The 23,950-nt window shown below is 44.0% G+C and overlaps 1 protein-coding gene and 1 pseudogene across 3 annotated transcripts; both read left to right on the top strand.

Moving 5' to 3' along the window:
• Positions 1-574: 574 nt before the first annotated feature.
• Positions 575-22,257, top strand: TMEM231 (transmembrane protein 231; the record flags this gene model as incomplete). Of its 2 annotated transcripts, XM_079907752.1 has the most annotated exons (7): positions 575-713; positions 814-983; positions 14,626-14,754; positions 15,075-15,218; positions 18,183-18,264; positions 19,944-20,060; positions 20,422-22,257. In XM_079907752.1, coding segments are annotated over 7 exons (783 nt in total). In that variant the 3' UTR covers positions 20,424-22,257. The 2 variants fall into 2 exon arrangements, with proteins under 2 accessions (XP_079763878.1, XP_079763877.1); XM_079907751.1 differs by lacking the exon at positions 20,422-22,257 and having other exon boundaries at positions 19,944-20,257.
• LOC307179077 (putative coiled-coil-helix-coiled-coil-helix domain-containing protein CHCHD2P9, mitochondrial) lies at positions 3,716-6,649 on the top strand (annotated as a pseudogene). The gene is made up of 2 exons: positions 3,716-3,737; positions 6,164-6,649. The product of its transcript is annotated as a putative coiled-coil-helix-coiled-coil-helix domain-containing protein CHCHD2P9, mitochondrial (transcript).
• Positions 22,258-23,950: the final 1,693 nt, after the last annotated feature.

Below are 23,950 nucleotides of genomic sequence, written 5' to 3' on the forward strand. Positions count from 1 at the left end.
AATTATCCTTTCTCTCTCTCGAAGAGCAGGGAGATTTGTGTCCTGTTTCTGTCCGGCTATGGAGTATAATGAAAGCGATAGAAAGTTTGGAGACAAAGAGACATGGTTTGGTCTTGGCGCAGGATCAGGTCCAGGACCACGGCCACATTTATGTTCTCTGTGTTTTCCTCCAATGTAGGGTGTGCTGTGACTGGTTGGACTTAAGTACACAATGAACCATATTGGGGATTAACAGATGACACATATGCAAGTATTTACTTTAAGTCAACACTTATGCAAATCTTATTTTACAAAAATGTTAACACAGGCGATGGCTACGACTTTGGTACACAGAAACAGTCCGCCTTTGGGAAAGCGCAAGTAATGCGTAAAGCGACGACTACACTTCAGTTGCGGGCGCCGCCCCGTTAGCCCCACCCCTACCGAAGCCCGTCTCCTTGCTATTGGTTCCTTTCCCTGCCCCGTCGGTTGCCGTGGAGACCAAGGCTATGGCAACCAGGAGAAGCCAAAGTTTGTCGAATCTCTGGAACCGCCGAGGAATCCCGAGCTCTTGGCCCGACTCACCGCTGCCCTCATGGCGCTCTACGAGCTCTTCTCTCACCCAGTGGAGCGGGGCTACCGCGCGGGGCTCTGCTCTAAGGCCGCGCTGTTCCTGATGCTGTCCGCCGCGCTCACGTACATCCCGCCGCTGCTGGTGGCCTTCCGGAGCCACGGTGAGCCTGCCCCCCGGCCGGTGCGCGACGCGGCTCTCCGCGGCGACCGCGCCGGCTTCCCTGACCTCGGCCCCTCCGCCTCCCGCCCTTTTTACCTCAGGGTTTTGGCTGAAACGGAGCAGCTATGAGGAGCAGCCGACCGTGCGCTTCCAGCACCAGGTGCTGCTCGTGGCCTTGCTAGGACCCGAGCACGGTGGTTTCCTAGCCTGGAGCACGTTTCCCGCCTTCAACCGGCTGCAGGGGGATCACCTGCGCGTCCCGCTCGTTTCGGTGCGTGGTTCCCGCCTGGGCCCAGCCGCCCGCCGGTACTGGGCTGCGGTGGGGATGGGGGAAGGGATGGGAGGGCGCGCCGCGGCCGGAGCCCCGGCCCCTGTGTCCGGGGGAGCCCGGCTTGGGTCTGAGGGAGTCACGAACCCACGGGAAGTTCTGTGCACAAGTTCACTGACCCGAGCTTATGTTTAATTTCCTGGGGAGCAAATTTGTTGTTTCATTCGACTTCTCCAAGCCGTCCACCACCCCAATAAAGTTAGCTACAGCTGTCAGCGTCTGTGACCTATACAGAGGCCAGAAACCTGGGGGGCAACCTGTGTCCGACCCCGTCATTTCCGTGGGCCTGCCCCTTCCTAATGGAAGGGTGGTCGCGAAAGTTGCCTTATAAGTCGTGAAGGCCGAGTGGTGGTCTAGTTAATTACCCCGTCGTGCAGCTGCAGTAGTGCATCAGCACTCGGTAGGAACGGAAAGGTCAGGCATTTTTAGGCAGACTGACACGCGGAAGCCAACGTGCTGGTTGGTTAAGCAACCTCCGCAGAATGTGCTGCTGGCCCAGGCCCGCCTCCCTGGGCTCGCCTCCTTAGATGCCGCTCCATCCTGCCGCTGTCTGGGATGAAAATGAAGCATTTTACTGTCTGTAATCTAGTATCTGGTTCAAGATAAGTGAGGGCTTCCTATACAATCACCCCCTTTACACTCATTTTGTGAAAACATTTTCCTTTAGAAGTAGGAAAAATCTGGATTTCCTTCTTCCAAAGTTGAATCTCTTTAGACATCTCTGAGATGATTGGCCTACAGTCAAATTTGTGCAGCGGAAAAAAAAAAAATTGACTTTTTGCCCAGCAACTAAACAAAATGACAAAAATTTAAAAATCTGATTGGTCATATGAATAACCGCAAACAAAATATGATTCCGATTATTTTTATGATTACTTTAAATTTCCTTTTTTTTCCTGACTATAAAAATGCATGCTCATTGTAAAATATTAAAGAGTTACAGGTACGTATAATGACATAAAATTAAAGGCTCAGTTTGGTACATGTATCAATACTTGTTAATTAACCTTCGTTTTAGGGTCTGCAAAGTATTTCATGGTATGGAAAACTGCAGTGGATTTAACAGTTGCCTGTTGGTGGATTTTTGATTTGCTTTTACTTTTTCACTAGTAGAATACTGCAGTGAACAAGATTTTGAATAAGTCATACACCTTTAGACATCAAATTGTGAGGAATTGGAATAGAAGCTGTTTGTTGAAATTGTATAAATACATAGAAAACTAAGCAAGCAAATAAAATAATTATTAACTCCAGAAAAATAAAAGTAAGGAAAAGCAATCAGAGTTATGAATAGGATTTACATATCATAATTTGGTGAACACTGAATGTTAACTAACCAGAATAAGACTTTAACGCTACTGGGGGGATGGGAAGGCGGCAGTGCTGGCTGGAAGGGAGGGGGAAAGAAAACTAAATCATCCCTCCTTGTGGGAAGACAATAGAGGATGCCTGAAATGGAAGTTGAGAAGTGCCAGCCAATGCCAAGGTTGTGTAAAGACATGGAGATACATTTCTAAATAATAAGGTAAATGAGGCAAAATTAGTTGCCCTGTGGGTGGAAGCCTGCAGGTTTTTGTAACAAACATTGTTGAACACTTTGATTCTTTAAATGATCAGGTCTTTTAAATTTATTTAAAAATAGAAGCGGAGTAGAGACAAATTTATTTTCGCAGCTCCTCCCTAATCATGACATATTGCCCATTTTTTCTCAAATCTCATTTGAGATTATAATGCCTCTGGGGAAGGGTGACTGCGGGGGAGAGTCCAGCATCGAGGTACGTTTCCTTTTCCCTGTAAACCCACTGTACTTCTGTTCCACCTGTGTTTCCTTTCCAAAAGTGGAAACAAAGGTTGTTGTTCTTGTTTGTATTATAAACACACAAAAAATTAACTTGTTAGTTTTACTTTAGGTTAGCATTCCTTATCTTTTAAATTTTTGGTAGAAATTTTTTCTTTACCTTTGTTTATTCCTATCTGTCATACTTTCTGGTTACTTGAGTCTAAGAAATAATCATGAAAACTTAAAATAATCATGAAAACAAGGATACAGCATTAGGTTTCATTCATGTGTTCTTTTCACTTGTTCATCCACCATGACCTGGGTTGGCTTCCCAGTTGGATTGCTAGTTAGCCTCTTATCTCTGTAACCAGAAACCACTCCCTTGAGAGCACTGCCCACCAACCCCCTACTTCTGGTGTGTGTGTGTTGCGATTTTGTGAAGCCAAGACTACCTCTTGTTTTTATGGTGTCCAGAGCTATCAATCCTCTTTAATACTGGGCAGTTTTACACTGTAAAACATAAAGCCAAAGCTCCTTTTTCTTAGTCTTTTTTTTCTCTCCATTCTAAGCCTCTATAAGTAACTTATGACCTTGTCTACAGTCTTTCTCAGTAAGTTATTTGCTTCCTTGCTGGCTGAGCTCTTAGTTTGAGAACAGTTTGAAATCATGAGATACAAATAAATAGTTAGAAGATATAAAGGAAGTACAGAAAAAAAGTAAGCAAAAATTCTAGGAGAAAAAGGATAATATCAATACAAGGGAAAGAGGTCTACCAGATATTAAAGTATACCTTAAAGCTCTAATAAGTAAAGTAGTGTGGTTTGGGGAATTATATAAAAAGTATGGAAATGGACCCTAATATGACAAAGGTGGCATTTTAAATCAGTGCGTAAAGATGGAGCTAGTCCTCAGAGACTGTACAGCAGAATTAAAGTCCAGATAGATCAAAATTAAATTTAAAATCATAAAAGTACTGAAACAAATGAGTGAAAGCTTTTTTGTTTGTTTTGTTTTTTGTTTTTTTGCGGTACGCGGGCCTCTCACTGTTGTGGCCTCTCCCGTTGCGGAGCACAGGCTCCGGACGCGCAGGCTTAGCGGCCATGACTCACGGGCCCAGCCGCTCTGCGGCATGTGGAATCTTCCTTGACCGGGGCACGAACCCGTGTCCCCTGCATCAGTAGGCGGACTCTCAACCACTGCCCCACCAGGGAAGCCCCCAAGAGTGAAAGCTTTTAAATCTCTAAGTATGACGTAAAATTTAGAAGGCATAAAAGAAACTTTTTTGATAAATGCAAGTATATAATTTAAAAAATCATTGGCCTGGTGAAAACCATAAGCAAAGCCAAAATACAAATGACAACAAGGAAAAAAGTTTTACTATTTGTATCACTTGTAAAGGGCTAATTTTCCTAACATAAAGTGCCTACAGATCTATAATTAAAAGACCAACTACCTAGTAAAAAAATGGGCAAAGAATATGAACAGTTTATAGAAGACAAAACACACTGTGAACTAAAAAAACATATGCACAGCCTAAAAGTTGAGAGTTATGTTTTATTAGGCAGACATACTGAGGACTTCAAGCCTAGGAGGCAGCATCTCTAGTAACCCTGAGAAAACTGCTCCAAGGAGGTGAGGTAGGATATACAGGAGTTTTGCAACAAAGGGCAGGTAGTAGGAACAAAAGATTACTGTTAGTAAAAGAAAACTAGATCTCAAGTTAAGGAATTTAGCGCTTTGCTATGTATGGGAAGATGCTAGAGTTTGGGCTCACTGAAATCATTCCTTTGATATGCACCTCAGCTGTCTGGGGCCAGTATCCTGTGTTTTCACATCCTGAATTTCCTCAGGGTGCACCATGGGGAGTGGCTGCAGTCTGATGGCTGCTAGATGGCAGGTATTCTTTGTTTCTGTCCTGAGTTCCCTCAGGGCTCGCCAGCTCACCATCAGCGTGGGTGTAATCGCTAATGACTGTGACATCCTTTGTTTACTGATGTGGCAGGCAGTATTCTATTTCTCAACACATAACTCTTAAACATATGAAATCGTGCTCGTAATTAGATGCAAATTAAGAATAATTGAGATATCATTTTTATCTATCAAATAGGCAAAAATTGAAGTTTCGTAGCACGGTGAGCAAGCTGTAGGGAATTGTGCATACACTCCTGTATATCTCTGGTGGGAGTGTAGATTGATAAAACCCTTTTAAGGACCATATTTGTTTGTCCATATATGTCAAAATTACCAATTCATGTGCCTGCTTCTACTTCTAGTAAGGTATCCTAAGGTTTGTGCACACATGTGAAATGACATATGTAAAAAGTTGCTCATTGCAGCATTGTCTGTAGCATCAAAAGATGGTAAACAGGGCTCCCCTGGTGGTGCAGTGGTTAAGCATCTGCCTGCCAATGAAGGGGACACGGGTTCAAGCCCTGGTCTGGGAAGATCCCACATGCCGCGGAGCAACTAAGCCCGTGCGCCACAACTACTGAGCCTGCTCTCTAGAGCCCGCGAGCCACAACTACTGAGCCCGAGTGCCACAGCTACAGAAGCCCACACGCCCAGAGCCCGTGCTCTGCAACAAGAGAAGCCACTGCAATAAGAAGCCCAAGCACCACAGCAAAGAGTAACCCCCGCTCGCCACACCTAGAGAAAAACCCACGCGCAGCAATGAAGACCCAGCGCAGCGAAAAATAAATAAATAAAATAAATAAATTTTTTAAAAAATGGTAAACAACCTATGTAGCAATAGAAGACTCATTTAAAAAGTTGTTACATCTACCTAGTGGAGTGTTACGTAGCTTTTTTTTTTAATGAAGTTGGATTTATATCTATTGATGTGGAATTACCTCCAAGAGAAATTGATAAGTGTAAAAAACAAAAATTGTATATAATATGCTTCCATTTGTATAAAAATAGAAAAAAAAACCCCAAAATACACGAATGTGTGTATTTACATACACACACATGCATGCTTCAGCTATCTCTGGAAGAATTCAAAAGAAACTGACAATATTGATTGCTCTGGGGAAGGAACTAGGTGGCTGAGGTTAAGGTGGGAGAGAAATTTTTCACTACATAGCCTTTTGTACCATTATAATTTTGTAACATGGGAATGTAATACATATTCAAAATTTTAAAATTACAATGACAACAATTTTTAAAGGAAAAATTTAGAAAGCGCCATGTAAAACAAAAGCAAACCAAAAAACCAGTAAAATTTTAAAAGCAGGTAAGTATATAAAATGCCACAGTTACTTTGGAAAATAGTTGGCAGTTCCTCAAAAAGTTAAGCATAGAGTTATCCTCGCTCTTCTAGTCCCCGCTTCGCCGCGCATTTAAGATTCCTCTGGAAGCCGAAGCTGTGCTTTCGGCGTGGCCCCTCCAGCCAGCCGGGCCCCTCAGATGAGAACCGTGCCCAGGCAGGCGCCCGCAGCTCAGCCACCAGCAGCGGCTCCACCGTCTGCTGTTGGCTCCCCTGCTGCTGCTCCCCGGCAGCCAGGTCTGATGGCCCAGATGGCAACCACTGCAGCCAGCGTCCGCCACACTCTGGGTCATGCCTTCCCTGGTGGCTTCAGTAGAGGAAGTAATGCTGAGCCCTCAAGGCCTGACGTCACTTACCGGGAGCCTCAGGGAACCCAGCCGGCACAGCAGCAGCAGAATGGCCCATGCTTTTTTCAGGTGAAATAGTTTTTGGAGTGTGCACTGAACCAGGGTGACCTTAAGCTTTGTGAAGGTTTCAGTGAGGTGCTGAAAGAGTGCAAATTGGCGAACAGGTTAGCTTCATCAAGAAGTTCCAACTGAAGACATGAAAAATCATCTCTCATGACCATGTTGATTTAGCATTAAAAATATAATTGATAGTGAAGATATAAAGTGTGAAACCACCAGTTAAGCCTCTCCTCGATCATTAATAGCTTTTGTGCTTCAGAATTGCAGTGGAAGAGGGTATTCTCACCATGTAGAAGCTCATGAGATGGTATTGAGTTTGGGGCTGGGCGGATGTTTGGCCTCTTAAACAAGCTTTTGTTTGTGAATTAATTAGAATAAAGTGATTTTCTTTCCAAAATAAAGAAAAAAACATAGAGTTATCCTGTGTCCCAGCATCCCTACTCCTAGGCATATGTGTACCCCCCAAAATTGAGGACACATGTGTACACAGAAACTTGTGCACAAATGTTCATAGCAGCCTCATTCATAAGAGCAATAACAATTCAAAAAAAAAAGTCCAAACAACCCAAACGTCCATCAGTGAGTGAATGGATAACAAAATATGTTATATCCGTACAATAGAATATTACCCAACCACAAAAAGGAATGGAGTCATGATGTGTGCTACAACGTGGATGAACCTTTTTGCTAAGTAAAAGAATTCAACCACAAAACAGCACATGTTGTATGATTCCATTTAGATGACATGTCCAGAATAGACAAATCTGTAGAGACAGAAGGTAGATTAGGGATTCCGGGAACTTGGGGAATTAATTGGTGGAGAGGAGAGACGGGTAGTGACTGCTAGTGGGGATGGGTATGTGGTTTCTTTGGGGGCTGATGAAAATGTTTTGAAATTGGAATCGGTGGTGATAGTCACACAACTTTGTGAATATACTAAAATCTACTGAATTGTAGCAAAAGGGTGAATTTTATGGTATGTGAATTATGTCTAAATTTTTTTAAAAGCAGGTTGGTGATATCCTGGTGATATGCTTACAAGCCATAGTAAAAAAAATTGCTATTGGGAATTTCCAGGTTAGGACTTCGCGCTTTCACTGACTAGATCCCTGGTCTGGGAACTAAGATTCCACAAGCCCCACAGCACGGCCAAATAAATGAATAAAATTGAAATTGCTATTGATTTACCATGCCTCTGGCATATGCTAAGCATTTCATCATTAGATAATACATTTAAATTCCTGTATGTGATACTTGGCCTTTAACAATCACTTAGTAAAGTGTTAGCCATTGATATTTTACATATATTATCTCTTTAAGCCTCACAGTAACCTTGTGAGGTAGAGGTTATACCCTCATTTTACAGATGAAGAGAATGAGACTCAGAGCTAAGTGACAGTTTCTAGCTCTCAGCTGAGCAGTCAGGACTACAGCTCAAGGGTTTCTTGGGGTTTTTTTAAGATTTATTTTTATTTATTTAGGCTGCTCCGGGTCTTAGTTGTGACACACAGGATCTTTTTTTTTTAGTTGAGGCATTCATGCAGGATCAAGTTCTCCCACCAGGGATCAAACCCTGGCCCCCTGCATTGGGAGCGCAGTCTTACCCACTGGACCACCAGGGAAGTCCCCAAGGTTTCTTCTTTTGTGTCTTATACTCTTAACCCTAGTGCAGCAAAATACTCTTCTAACTCTGAACATAAAGCTAGACTGACTACGACCTGTCCAAGAAACTGCCCAGAGAGCCAAGGAAGCAGTGGTTTTAGGTCAAAGTTTGACCAAATGAGGGCCTTGCTGGTGGCGCAGTGGTTGGGAGTCTGCCTGCCGATGCAGGGGACACGGGTTCGTGCCCTGGTCCGGGAGGATCCCACATGCCGCAGAGCGGCTGGGCCCGTGAGCCATGGCCATTGAGCCTGCGCGTCCAGAGCCTGTGCTCCGCAACGGGAAAGGCCACAACAGTGAGAGGCCCGCGTACCGCAAAAAAAAAAAAAAAAAAAAGTTTGACCAAATGCTTGGAGGTGGCTTTGCGGGTGCTAATTTGGGAAAATGCCTTAGAAGTCAGAAACGGCCTTGTTTCTGCTTTAGTCAGCTCACTTTGGACAGCGTCTCTGAAGTCCCTATGCTTTTAATGCTTTAAAAGTCAAGTTTCTTGTTTCTAATGAAAGAAGAAAAAAAGCACAGAGTGACCTTTTTCCTCAATGAGCCTGACTTGGTTCTTTAAACATGTGTGACCCAGAGAATATGGGGGCTGAAGACTACAAGAGGATGCAAGAAGATGAGTGGAGAGTATTGTGTGTCCGAGACGTGTTTTTTCTCCTCTCCGAAATCAGAATGTGTCTGCCTGTCAGTGGTATCTTTTTTGTTTTGTTTTGTTTTGTTTTACGCGGGCCTCTCACTGCTGTGGCCTCTCCCAATGCGTAGCACAGGCTCCGGACACACAGGCTCAGCGGCCATGGCTCACGGGCCCAGCCGCTCAGCGGCACGTGGGATCCTCCCAGACCAGGGCACGACCCGCGTCCCCTGCACCGGCAGGCGGACTCCCAACCACTGCGCCACAAGGGAAGCCCTGTCAGTGGTATCTTACAATAGCTGTTGTCCAGAAGACAGGCTTGGCTAGTCCTCATTGACTACATATGAAAACTCAAAAGTACCAGCACCAAAACTTGCAGAAGGGACATCAGCAACTTGAAAGAAAACCCCAGAGACAATAATAAAACATTTTAACCCTAAGAACCAAGTGATAAGCAGGTAAGGGAAGGTTCAAGAGGCACTTAATAGTAAGATAACTCCACAGAATTTTAAAGCCTGCTTATAAACCCAGACCAGTGAATTTTAATTCCCTTAGTGAATGTTTTTTAAATGCTGTAAAAAAGCAGCAGTGTGCTTCATGGCACAAAGGACAAACTTGCATAGAAAAGTATGGATAATACTGAGTCAAAAAATGATTCAAAGAATCATGATGTAAAGAAGTTTTAAGAATCCCTGGATCAATTCATTTTGCATATATTTTTCTATGTGCATAAATAGGATATCTGATATTAATATGCCTAAATCTAAAAGCTCTTTCAATAAGTATAACATAAATACCCTTAGTGATTAGAAAGCATTGTGTCATAGTTTAATTGGAAATATTTTTGCTTTCTTACTGGTATATAAAGTATTGGTACATTTTATAATTAATGGTATCTTAGGTTAATTGAAATACAGGTAGCAAGGATTTTATATGTCTAGGAGACATGGAGTAGTAGTTCCTACTTTGCTGGAGACCCAAAGACTGGTGTCAAAGAGTACTATCAGCTTAAAAAGAAAAAATGGGAAACCCCAATGATGACAAGTATATGGTAAAGTGGACACTGGTATAAACTAGGAAATTAACCTTCAGTAAAAGAATATGACTCTAGGGAATTCCCTGGTGGTCCAATAGTTAGGACTCTGTGCTCTCACTGCCAGGACCTGGGTTTGATTCCTGGTCAGGGAACTAATACCCTGCAAGCCACGTGGCACAGCAAAAAAAAAAAAAAAAAAAGGAAAAAAAGAGTATGACTCTAGAGAATAAAAGATATGAAAACAAACAGGAACCAAATAAAATTCCAGCAAACTATCAAATACTGTAGAATCCCTGATGAGAAAAATGTTGCAAGTCAAGGCACTGTGGAAACAATGGCACTAGTTAAATATACAGCTACTCTTACTGTCAGATGCTGTGCTGGTTATTAGGTCTTGTCTCAGCTCCAAACCTACCCTCCTATACTCTCCTTTGTGATGCTCATGCTGAGATACTGAAAACCACATTTTCCTCTGCCTACTGGCTCCCTGTTAGATTCTGCCAGTAGGAGGCATGGTGAGCCTTGTTCTGGGAGTGGCAGAAGACCAGAAATTGCAACCAGGGTGAAGAACCATTGCTGGGGTGATGCAAACAGCAAGGAGTACATCTTTCCTCCTGCCTTATTGACTCCCTCATGGATTCTTCATCCTAGCTCCAAAGGTACCAGTACCAGCTGACAGCACTCCCTTTTTGAGGTCTGAGTCCTAGCTCCTTGAGGTAACGCCAGCCTCTTCCTTTTCTTCTCTGGCCCTAGGTAGTTATCCTGCAAAAAGTGTTCCCTGTTTGCTTTTTTAGTCCACTAATGCCTGTGTTATTAGTTATCCCCTATACTACATTCCCCTGTTAAAATAACTGTTTATTTTCATTTCTTCCTTCCTGATTGGACCCTGATTGATACAGGTGGACTGATGGGCATTGACTAAATCCAACGATGCCTGTATTTATCCTATCTAGTATGTTAGTATTGATTTCACACATATCTGTAAAGGATTACCTGTTTTAACTCCAGAAATCTTTGAAATTAGGGTTCTTATGGGCTATTATAGAATCAGGAGTCAGTAAACTTAAGTTCTAACCCCAGTTCTGTCATTGGGTTCCATACCCTCTCTTGGCCTCAAAGTAATTATATAAAGAGGATGACAGTACCTGCCTCTCTAACTATTGCTAATTATTACTAGTAATAATACTTCTCTCCTGGGGTGTGCAGAGGGACGAGACAGGATGAACCGTGGATATAAAAATTGCTCCAAATTGCACATATACCTTATAGAAATAAGGTGATGGTGTGATTTATGAATTCTCTTAGCCAGACACACCCATTGGATTTTAGTTACTAATCCTAAACTTGTGTTAAAGAAGTATTAGCTCATTGAGGGGACTTCCCTGGTGGCGCAGTGGTTAAGAATCCACCTGCCAATGCAGGGGAAATGGGTTCAAGCATGGGTCCGGGAACATCCCACAGGCCTCGGAGCAACTAAGCCTGTGCGCCACAACTACTGAAGCCTGCATGCCTAGAGCCCGTATTCCGCAATGAGAAGCCCACGGACCACAACAAAGAGTAGCCCCTGCTCGCCGCAAATATGTGCAGCAACAAAGACCCAACACAGCCATAAATAAATAAATAAATATTTTAAAAATGTTTAAGAAAAAGTATTAGCTCATTGAACACCTGCCTTTGTAGCTGTTGCATTTTGTGTTAAGCTTGGTTTGAAGTAAATGGAATTAACTAATTGATTCCATCAGTGGTCCAAGTGATAGCACAGCGATGTAACTCACCTTGCCAGCCCCAAGGGAGCGAGAGTCTTACTTGGTGACAGGTCCTCTGTGGGAGATGCACCATTTGCACCATCACTCATCCCCATGGGCCTCTTTGGGCCCTCATCTTCCACTGTCTCCAGCTCATGCACTCTGCTCAGCTGCACTGGCCTCATCTCACTCCGTTAAACACTGACCCGCTTTCACCCAGAGTATGTGTGCTTTATTAGCTTGGATCACTCTTCCCCAAGACATTTATATGTCTTATCACCTCACTTCACCTGACTTCTCGGACAGTCAGGTATTCCTGAATACTTTGTATAAAAATTTTTGTTCTGTCCTGGTCATTCTCTAATTTTAGTTTGCTTCATTTTTCTTTGTGACACTTAGCACTACCTGTTAGCACATATCTGTTGATTTACTTTCTGCCTCCCTGGCTGGGAATGTAAGCTCCATTAGGGTGAGGACTTTGTCCATTTTGTTTGCCATTATATTCCCAGAACCTGAAGCAATGCCTGGCACATAGTAGGCCCTCAGAAAATATTTGACAGGTTGGGACTTCCCTGGTGGTCCAGTGGTTAAGACTCCACATTCCCAGTGCAGGGGGCCTGGGTTCGATCCCTGGACAGTGAACTAGATCCCGTGTGCCGCAAGTAAAAAAAGATCTCACGTGCCGTAACTAAGACCCAGCACAGCCAAATAAATAAATGTTAAAAAAAAAAAAGGAAAAGAAAATATTTGACAGGTTAATGAATGGATTTAACAAGTAGATACCAGTTATGGTGCTGTGCTGGATCTCTGTCCTCTGTGAACATGGCGTAAAAGTGTGCTGGCTTCTTGCAAAAAGATCTTTCTTAACCGACATCTTCTCCTTGAGTTTAAGTCTGGACATTTTAGTCCTGGAAAGAGGATCAGATTTGAAGTCAAAGATGTGGTTTCATATCCTGTCTTTACCAATAGTAGCCATACTCCATAAATCCCTTAATCTCTCTGAGCCTTGGTTTTCTCATATATACAATGGGGATAGTACTTGCTCTGCTTACCTTCACCTTATTGTAAAGGTCAAATGAAACATGTTTCTCTCCCTCTCAGACTGTGTTAGAGTCTGGATTCTTCTGGCATTTCCCTCCTGGTCACTCTCCTCTCTTGCAAGTTGTTGATCTTTGTCTTCCTATCCAACCCTAAAGATCCAGAAAAGCCATGGATCCACTGCAGAGAGTTAACCTGATTTGTTTTCCAAATCTTCCCAGATACCAACTGAAAAAAATTCACAGGAAGACAAGCCTGTGAATTCACAGACTCTTTTCCATCCTACTCATAATTGCTAATACATAATTGCCTCGGTAACCTGATCGTCAGCCATGGTAACAGATATCCCTCGCCTACACCGGCAAAGCTGATGTAACAGGACAGAGAAAATAGTATCCAACAGAAAGAGAGGGTAGGTTTCTCTATAACAAGGCCTAGGATAAGGACATTATTGTCTAGAAGGAAAGAAATGATTGAAAGGTTCTGAAAACTGAGATATCTCCATCTCAAACGACCTTACTAGCCTGAAAAAGAACAAAGAATCTCTTCCCCCACATAAAGATATGGTGGAAAACCAAATGAATCAGTACATGGGGAATTCAGATGGGAATGCTGATACCCCATAGCAGAATCCTTCTGGGAACCTACAGTGGAAAAGGATCAGTTGTAGTAACAAGACCCCGAGTTGTGGCAAGGAATCATGTCACCAGTGATCACATTTCAGTGAGTCTTTCCTGCTAGTCATTTTAGGATCATTTTAGGGTCACTATGAGGTGAGACTGGATTCTGATGTTTTTTAAGGATCTGTGATTTGTGTTTTTCCCTCCTTGGATCTCTGTTTTCCCTACTTTTTTTTTTAGTATTTATTTATTTATTTTTGGCTGCGTCAGGTCCTAGTTGCGGCCCTGGGGCTTCTCTCTAGTTGTGGTGTGCAGGCTCAGGAGTTGCGGCCCGAGGACTTAGTTGCCCCGTGGCATGTGGGATCTTAGATTCCCAACCAGGGATCAAACCCACGTCCCCTGCATTGGAAGGCGGATTCTTAACCACTGGACCGCCAGGGAGGTCCCTTCCCTACTTTCATGGCCATAATTTATAAAGTACCTGTGTAATTTTCATGCCTCACTGATTTTACTTAGCTTTCTTTTTCATTGTATTCATTGGTACTAAAAGATGCACTAGGCTATAAAGCCCTGACATCAGTCCAACACTGAGAATCTGAATCAAAGCACTGTGGTTAAAGAATATATAAATAGAGCTTGGTGTTTTTCTGCTGAGTCTGTTTGGGGAATGCATAATGATTAGGATTCTTTCTTTTCTGTTTTAAAAAGTTGACTTCTAGAGAAGTAGAAGTCTGTTTTGATATGCTATTTAAATGTTCCATACAAACTCAGGCATGTTTCTAAAAAGGAAAGAAAACACCAGCAATAAAACCAAAAAAGCAAATGAGGCAACTGAAAAAGAACAATGCATCCAGATGTTTACACTGTCGTTACTGCCACTTCCAGGTCTTCTTCAGTTTGGCCCTAGAACATTTGAGAAGCCCAAGTATGCAGTTTAGGGGCCATGCATATGTGTCTCTTTCACCACGATTGATCCACTTATACCTATGTATTTTTCTCTTTTCTTTTCTTTCTTTTTTTTAAAAAAATAAATTATTTATTTATTGGCTGCGTTGGGTCTTCATTGCTGTGTGCGGGCTTTCTCTAGTTGCGGCGAGCGGGGGCTACTCTTTGTTGTGGCTCGCGGGCTCAAGAACGCAGTCTCAGTAGTTGTGGTGCACGGGCTTAGTTGCTCTGCGGCATGTGGAATCTTCCCGGTCCAGGGCTCAAACCCATGTCCCCTGCATCGACAGGTGGATTTTTAACCACTGTGCCACCAGGGAAGTCCCTTTTTCTCTTTTCTTCCGGTGAGGAAGATAATGCCTCTGTGTGGCAGAACTATGAGTCACTGTGTACGTCCAACAGTGAGATGCATTCCTCCCAGACTTATTAAGGAGCGAGGTCACTGGCCTCTTTTGGCTTTCCTAGACTAGAGAAGAAGACAGGAACCAGGATGGGAAAATGGACATGTTACATTTTAAACTGGAGCTTCCCCTGCAGTCCACGGAGCACGTTCTTGGTGTGCAGCTCATCTTGACTTTCTCCTACCAACTGCACGTGAGTCCTCTCCCTTTTGTCTTTCAATAGAACAGAGCCCCCTTTCTGATTTCTGGGAAAACCCACACTGCAGAAGACTTTTCAGAGGTGTCGTTTGGGATTTCACTGCAGAAGTTAAATTTGCATGTTTTTCATTGAGGTCACATTAATTTACATGAGCTATTAATAGGTCAGAGGGTTCTGGGCAGAGTGCTTCCTGCATGGCTGAGTGAGGCATAGGAGGGATGGCTAGGCTTCAACTACAGACAGGTGACACTTAGAACCCAGAGCCCCTTGGATCTGGCCGAAATTGATACTGTCTCTCCTTCTAATGACTTCAGAGGATGTCAACATTCGTGATGCAGAGCATGGCGTTCTTCCAATCCTCCTTTGCTGTTCCGGGGTCCCAGTTATATGTGAACGGAGACCTGAGGCTGCAGCAGAAGCAGCCCCTAAGCCATCGTGGCCTAGATGTTCGGTACAACGTAAGGATATTGCTTACTGTCCATCTCTTTTCTTTCTGTATGTTACTGGTGTGTGTGTGTGTGTGTGTGTGTGTGTGTGTGTGTGTGTGTGTGTGTGTTGGGGTTTTTTTTTTGGCCGCACCACGCGACATGTGGGATCTTAGTTCCTGGACCAGGGATCGAGCCCATGCCCCGTGCATTGGAAGCGTGGCGTCTTAACCACTGGACTGCCAGGGAAGTCCTTGTATGTTACTGTTTGTCAAGTTCTTTGAAGAGGGAGAAAGGAACATTGGAAATAGCATGTCTTTGTGGGTAGCATAGAAAAGGATTTCTGAGGAATTCTTACCATGAGTTATTTTAAAATATGGAGACAGATACCCCTGTATTTACATGTAAAAAGAGAGGAAAAGAATATGTCTTTGTTTTTAAGAATTGAATTGCTTATAGTTTTTGGGTGCGCGCACGCGTGGGCACACACACACGGTGTATTTATTTCAGTTGATCTTTTTCAGTTCATGTAAAATATTTGAAAAAGAATACTGGGACTTCCCTGGTGGGGCAGTGGTTGAGAGTCCGCCTGCCAATGCAGGGGACACGGGTTCGAGCCCTGGTCCAGGAAGATCCCACATGCCGCAAAGCAACTAAGCCCATGCACCACAACTACTGAGCCTGTGCTCTAGAGCCCATGAGCCACAACTACTGAGCCTGAGTGCCACAGCTACTGAAGCCTGCGCTCCACAACAAGAGAAGCCAGCGCAATGAGATGCCTGCACACCGCAACGAAGAGTAGCCCCTGCTCCTGGCAACTAGAGAAAGCCCGCGCGCAACAACAAAGACCCAATGCAGCCTAAATAAATAAATAAATAAATTTATTTTAAAAAAAGAAGAAGAAAAGAAAAAGAATACTAACCACGATTTGTTAAGCATATAACATGCCAGCCTGAGTTAAGAGGTTTAAATGTGTTATCTCATTTAATCATTACAGCAACCTCATGAGATGCCTTCTCTTGCAACTTCCCTGCTCTCCAGCCGCTGGTCCTGTCATTGTCCCCCTATGCTCCTTTCTAGGTTGCTTATCCTGTTGCCCCATTCTGGTCCCTGTTCAAAGCTCCTGAGCACAGTCCTTCCCTGGCACTCCTTCTAAAGAACATTTACCTGTCCCTCCATCATTCCTCACCCAGGTTTACTCCCCTTACCTCCACCCGAAATATGAAAGAGAGGTTTTCAGTTTGTTCATTTGCCATCTCCCTCAGTGGTAAAAGCGCTGCCGTCTTCTGTCTTCTCTCACCCCAGCGCTTGAAACAGTGCCTGCTGCATTGTAAGCACTCAGAGTTGATGTGAGAATGAACTCTCATCTCACACATGAGGAAACTGGAGCTTACAGGGGTTGATTAATTTTCCCAAAGTCCCACAGCTTGAAAGTAACGGAGCCATGAATTGTCTCTCTGAGGCCAAAACTCATGCATCTGATCACTTTTTACTAACCTTTACATTATCACAGGGAGGCCCGTATAAGTTGGGCTGGGCTACTTTTTTTTTTTTTTTTTTTTAGTATTTATTTATTTGACTGCACTGGGTCTTAGTTGCAGCACAAGGGATCTTTGTTGCCACGTGTGGGATCTTTGGTGTGGTATGCGGGATCTTTTTTTTAGTTGCAGCATGCGGGATCTAGTTCCCTGACCTGAACCCAGGTCCCCTGTGTTGGGAGCACGGAGTCTTAACCACTGGACCACCAGGGAAGTCCCTGGCTGGGCTACTTTAGAAAATGAATATGAGATGTTATCATTTGTTATAGGCATAAGCCAGGACTGTTCCAGATAAATTGGGATTCGTGGCACCTAGCTATAATCAACATACATTTTGTTTTGTTTTAATTAATTTATTTTTGGCTGCTTTGGGTCTTTGTTGCTGCACGCGGGCTTTCTCTAGTTGAGGTGAGTGGGGGCTACTCTTCGTTGCGGTACGCAGGCTTCTCATTGCTGTGGCTTCTCTTGTTGTGGAGCACGGGCTCTAGGCACGCGGGCTTCAGTAGTTGTGGCTCGCGGGCTCTAGAGTGCAGGCTCAGTAGTTGTGGCACACAGGCTTAGTTGCTCCACGGTGTGTGGGATCTTCCTGAACCAGGGCTCGAACCTATGCCCCCTGCATTGGCAGGTGGATTCTTAACCACTGCGCCACCAAGGAAGTCCCAACATGCGTATTTTAAAAAGGAGGAGACTATCAGATATATACTTAATGTAGCACTTTTTATTTGAAGGTTTGTATATTACATTATGTCAACAGGAATATGATATTAGAGGGCAGATCTTTCTTTTCTTCAAAGGATTATGTGCTTACTGTTTGCACTTTATCCTATTTCCATCTCTGTATTTCAAAGAGATCAATTAGAGAGAATCCAGGCAAGAGCAAGAAAAAGACAAAGGAGTTGAAAATGTGGTCTCTTAAAAAAAATTAATCATTTCTCCCATTGGAATAGAAAGGGGTATTTTATAAATAGCTTTTAACGTGTAGAAGGTGTAAAAGGTGGATATCGACCCCTTGTTTCCGTCCCTGCAAAAAGAAAGACTGAGAGTAAATGACTTAAATTGTTGCAAAGGAGTTCATTCATCCTTGAAGAAAAGATTATCAATACTGGAATGGGCCACCAAGCAAAAGAGGGTTGTCTCTGAGGTCAGCCTGGGTGGGCAGGAGGGTAGAAAAACAAGAGGGGAGGGCTTCCCTGGTGGCGCAGTGGTTGAGAGTCCGCCTGCCGATGCAGGGGACACGAGTTCGTGCCCCGGTCCGGGAAAATCCCACATGCCGCGGAGCGGCTGGGCCCGTGAGCCATGGCCGCTGAGCCTGCGCGTCCGGAGCCTGTGCTCCGCAACGGGAGAGGCCACAACAGTGAGAGGCCCGCGTACTGAAAAAAAAAAAAAAAAAAAAACACCAGGAAAAACAAGAGGGGAAGCCGCTTGGGTGCTCACATCACATCCTCCTGTCGAATCCCAGGTATCTGTAATCAACGGGACCAGCCCTTTTGCCCGTGACTACGACCTCACACACATTGTTGCTGCCTATCAGGAGAGGAACGGTGAGTCATGGGGAGAGTTCATTCAGCTGCTTCTCAAGGACTTTGCAGGTTAATGGCGTTATTGGAGAGAAACAGAATTAGAGCCCACGTCATATGAAAGTATCAAAACCAGTGAATGCTTGGGACTTCCCTGGTGACGCAGTGGTTAAGGATCCGCCTGCAAATGCAGGGGACACGGGTTTGAGCCCTGATCCGGGAAGATCCCACATGCGGCGGAGCAACTAAGCCCGTGCGCCACAACTACTGAGCCTGTGTGCCACAACTACTGAAGCTCTCGCGCCTAGAGCCCATGCTCCGCAACAAGAGAAGCCACCACAATGAGAAGCCCACACATCACAACGGAGAATATCCCCTGCTCGCTGCAACTAGAGAGAGCCCTTGCACAGCAATGAAGACCCAATACAGCCATAAATAAATAAATACATTTATTTATTAAGAACGAAACAGTGAATGCTCAGTTATGGAAGGTGAACAGGTTGCTCAGGGCTTGTCCTTTTTCACCTGATCCAAAGACCCACACGCTAACCATCCCCTCCACTGCTCCTATGGTCTGGCAGGTTAGTGCCAGTTAACTGCCATATGTATCCCACCGCTGACTTGATGGGTTTATATGTATAGCTATGTGAGTTCCTCCCCACACCACACCTGTAAAAGAAGCCAAAGACAAGTTGCTGTCCACAGTTTTCAGATGGAAATAGGGACTGTGCGTGACTCACCCCATGTCAGCAGCTGCAGTAGGAGAAAGCACCCAAGGTTCTAGCTGGAAGGCCGAGGGTATCCATCCCTTTCAAGAGGTGGGCTCTCAGGCTGTCCCTGAGTGTGTGCTGGACTCAGCACATCTGGCTGGTTGGTGGTCTGAGGTTTTCTCTAAAGGCATCTAAAGCATTACTTGGCAACCAGACATCATAGATACTATACAGAGACATTTAACAAGTGAGGGGACTGCAATTCCAGTATTTCTTTCTGATTTTATGTAATACCCTAGCAGCGTTATTCCAAAAATAAAGAATTTTAGAACACAAAAACGTTTATCTACAAATCAACTTTTCTTTCTTAATTCCTTCCAGTCTTTGTACATGTGTAGATTTTTTTATACAGCTTCTATCATAGTTTATTATTTATTTATTTTGGCTGCACCGGGTCTTAGTTGCTGCATGCAGGATCTTTTTTTTTTTTTTAGTTGCAGCATGCGGACTTCTTAGTTGCGGCATGCATGTGGGATCTAGTTCCCCGACCAGGGATCTAACCCAGGCCCCCTGCATTGGGAGCACGGAGTCCTCCCCACTGGACCACAAGGGAAGTCCCAGCTCCTATCATAGTTTAGAGACACTTTATGATCTGTCTTCTCTTTTGTACTTTGTAATATAAATATTTTCCCACACTGCTACAAAGTTCTAATTGGTTTTCTTTTCAGAGGTAGCATAGCATTCTTTTGCTTAGCCGTTCAACAACTGTAGAACACATAGACTGTTTCCAAGTTTTTAACTTATTTTAACAAGTATTTTAACAAATAATATGTGAGCAACTTTGAACATTCAGTTTCTCTTTCCTTTTGAATTATTTCTTTGCTATGAGTTCTGAAGTGCAGAGTTTGCCTGAGAGGTCAGAGTATTTTTATAACCCTCAATATTTTATTGCCGAAGAGAGTGTTCATGGATTAACTCCCCATTGTGTTGCAGTAACCACCATCCTGACTGACCCCAACCCCATCTGGCTGGTGGGAAGGGCTGCAGAAGCTCCATTTGTGATTAATGCTGTCATCCGATACCCCATGGAAGTCATCTCATATCCTTTCTGTTAAAGGGCCAACAGTAGCTGGGTTTCAAAAAAGGAAAGGATTCCTCAGTTGTCCCAGGAAGGAACAGATGTGGGAAGCCTCAGACTGGAAATTGCTGCATTTGTAGCCCCCACGCAAATGACTGTCTGTCTGCAGTTCATACAGGAAAAAATATTCATTTCCTGTTCCTATTTCTTCTTGAGTAATTCTTCTAGATCAGAATCATCCATATTTATATCTTAATAATCTTTTATTATCTCTTTTATCTTAAGGGTATTTGAAACATTTTTGCCATTTTCTGTCTAAACTAACCCTTTGGTTTAACATTTCCTTAGAAAATGTCATCTGTGATTCCTTAACTGTTTGTACTTATCTACCAGGATTCTGGGAAATGATAAAGTTTGCTTGGATCCAGTATGTCAGTATCCTACTTATCTTCCTCTGGGTATTTGAAAGAATCAAAAGATTTGTGTTTCAAAATCAGGTGGTGACCACAATCCCTGTAACAGCAGTGCCCCAGGGAGAACTGTATAAGGAGCATTTATCTTAAGAAGACCCTGTCTGAAAACTCTGAGCTACCTCACTGTTGTCTTCTGAGGACTGTCATCTTACGAAATTTCTGAAAAGAGCCTGTGGACACTTGCCCAACTTGCCCACGTGTGTGCTTTTCCTATCAGAGACAAAGAACATTCCTTTCTAATTTCCCTCTACACAAATTCTATATTTTCTACGCGCCTACAAAAATAATCACAGACTAGTTTGTGGAAATGTTTCTGAGGGTTCCTGAAGGCTATAATTTGCTTTTGTTTTTTGTCTCTGACTTGAATTTCAGGAGAAAACTACAGTCAGTTCAGAGAGCTTGGAAAGAGTCCCATCTCTGGTCAAGCAAAGACTTTTCCTCTCTTGAACTGAGAAACATGCTATGTATTTCTTCCCCCTATTGTAAACCACGTTTTACTCTTTTCAGGGCTCTCTGGTGATAGATATGCAAATCATCAGCACTTTCCACTCCTGGGCATCTAAATTTCCCATTCAGAGCTGATTTCCAGCACTGAGAGGCCTTTAACTGGAGATCTGGAGAGTGAGAAAGGGAGCGCTCCAGAGCACATGTGTGCACGTGCGGGAGGGTGGGCGACTTGAGGACACTAGGACCATCCATCCACCTGCCCCGAGTCTAACAGACAGTCATCTGTCGGTAGCTCAGCTGAACAGCCCTTTATCCCTGCCCTGCTGTGGCTGGCTCTTTGCCCTCTGTCTGGGCCCCTGGAATAGCAGGCTGCAGTCAGAAGTGCTGTTCCTTTCACAAGCCCCTCAGCAACAGTGGGGGAAGTAAGGAGTGTAACAACAGGTTCTTTCTCTTTGGCCCTCACCCAACACCCTGGACGCTTGCCACTCCTTCTCCTTGACAGCCCTCCCCCTTCTTGAAAAGGACATGGGTGACAGAGGAGCTGTTGTTGGTATTGGCTCTCACTGCCTGACAACCACAGAGTTTACTTGGAGGGCTAGCGGGAAGCCCAGCTACTTGTGTTTCCCTCGACTAAGGAACAGGGTGCCCATCAGAGTGGGCCGCTTTGGAGAGGACACACAAGGAGCAGGGAGGGGATAAAGAGGATGCTAGCCCAGGCAGCCCAATCCGGGCCTGGCCTTTAGCAGAATGACACGCAGTCCAGCCAGATTACCCTCATGACTAAGTGAGTGTCTGCCGAAGAGACCGCTGGAATGGGCCTCTGTTGCAGAGAATTCTCCATTCTCGCCCTAAGGACACCTGGACCTGCTTTATGATACCGAGATATCACTGGCACTGGAAGGACACGCCCTCTGTGATCCAGGCTTCACTCCCATCCACACACACACTCCTGAGTGCATGCCTCAGTTTACCCTGGAGACTCAGTTTTTATTTCCAAAGCACCTTTTCAGTCAGGCTGACCAAAATAAGAGTTTTGGAAACAAACCTGTTTTGAAGTATCCAAGCACAAAAATATCCTAATATCGACCCCTCTGCTTTTTCTTTTAATATTTTGGGCTGTTTATATGCCTAAAGTTTTTTTCTTGAGATTTAAATTAAAAATGGTTTCTGGTTTGAATCACCAAAAGGTAATGAGTATGGAAAGATAGCTGAAGATGTGTATAAACATGGCTTTGCATTTTATTACATTATATTCATGCAAAATGTGTATAAAGAACCGTGATGTTTTGTAACTTTATAATTAAAATGTTCAAACTGGAAGGTTGCATGTGGCTCCTTAGAGGGAGAGTATTTGGAAAGGGGAGGATGGGGAGGGCAGAGGTTGTGCACACTTCTTGGGGTTACTCACCAGCAGCCTTGCTTTGCCAGGGCTCTGCCCAAAAACCTTGGAGCTTTTGTTAGCTCTTCGCAAAACTCTTGTGGCCCTGCCCCAAGTAAATGCGAATTTTTGGTGAAATCCACATGGCGTGTGGAAACCACAGGCTGGAAAATTACAACTGCGTCTGGTGAACATTTATTTACAGATCAGATGTTGGTAGCTTCTGAACCTGAATCACACCTTATAGCTGAAAGAGGGGAAAAATGGAAATATACAGGATATTATTAATTGGACTGTAACCCATCACTACATCATGGTTTGAGACAATTAATTTTTGGCAGGGGGGAATCCCTTATTTTGCCAAATGATTTTCCAGTTTCTGTTTGAATCAGGTGAGGTCCCATCATGTAAGATTGATAAAGCAATTAAAGCTTTCTTCCTTTCTCTTCATGTTCATGCTTTGTAAAAGAAGTTTTGGTTCTTTGTGACCACATAAGTTCTAAATGCCTATTGGGGGAAATGTGTAATTACAGAAACCTAAAGAAAATAAGTTGTCTGTAAATTGCTCCCTAGAAGTTATCACTGTTGGCTTTCTGATACACATCTTTTTAATCTTTTGTTTCTAACATTTTTTGCTATCATAAACAACACGTCTATGAACCTTGCTTATAAATCCTTTTTGCTAGTTTATTTTCTTTAGATCCTAGAAAGAAATTATGAATTCAAAAGCTTATGATGTTCTCAAGGATTTTTTTTAATATATTTACTTTATGTATTTATTTTTGGCTGCGTTAGGTCTTTGTTGCTATGCGGGTCTCCTTGTGGTGAGCGGAGGCTACTCTTCGTTGCAGTGCTCGGGCTTCTCAATGCGGTGGCTTCTCTTGTTGCGGAGCACGGGCTCTAGGTGCGTGGACTTCAGTAGTTGTGGCTTGCCGGCTCTAGAGTACAGGCTCAGTAGTTGTGGCCCAGGGGCTTAGTTGCTCCGCAGCATGTGGGCTCTTCCCTGACCAGGGCTCGAACTCATGTCCCCTGCATTGGCAGGCGGATTCTTAACCACTGCACCACCAGGGAAGCCCGTTCATAAGGATTTTAATTCATCTTGCCAAACCGCATCCTGGAAAGAATGCACTAATTTATACTTCCAGCGGCAGAGATTTCTTTTAGATCCCACAGCGGATTACAAGAGGTCAGAATTCTCTTTCTTTTTCAGGTGCTTGGACTCTGCTCCGTTATTTGTAGGAGGAAATAGCATCTTTATTTATTGAAACATACCCTGTATTTATCGGGACCTGCTATCAAGTTGAGGCTAGAGCAGGGAGGGGACAGAAAGAGGGGCACAGCCAGCTGCAGGCCTAGCTCCTGAGGGCCACCTGGTGTCCCGGCCCCCAGCTCGGCTACTACCCGGGGAGGCCGCGCGGATCCGCCTGGCATCAAGGTGCCTGGGGCTTGGTTTAGGGCTGAGGCTGGGGGCTTGGGAAGCGGTTTGGATTCCAAGTCCTTTAGCTGTGAGGATGCCACCGAGAAGGAGGAGGGGCAAAATTAAGATTCGATTTCCTTCACAAGGGCCTTTTGTGTTCCCAGTAGCCTCCCTTCTCTGGGGATTGGAGGGGGAAGACAACTTTTT

This window comes from Stenella coeruleoalba (assembly GCF_951394435.1).
Source record: "Stenella coeruleoalba genome assembly, chromosome: 20".
In the NCBI taxonomy this organism is placed as follows: Eukaryota; Metazoa; Chordata; class Mammalia; order Artiodactyla; family Delphinidae; genus Stenella; species Stenella coeruleoalba.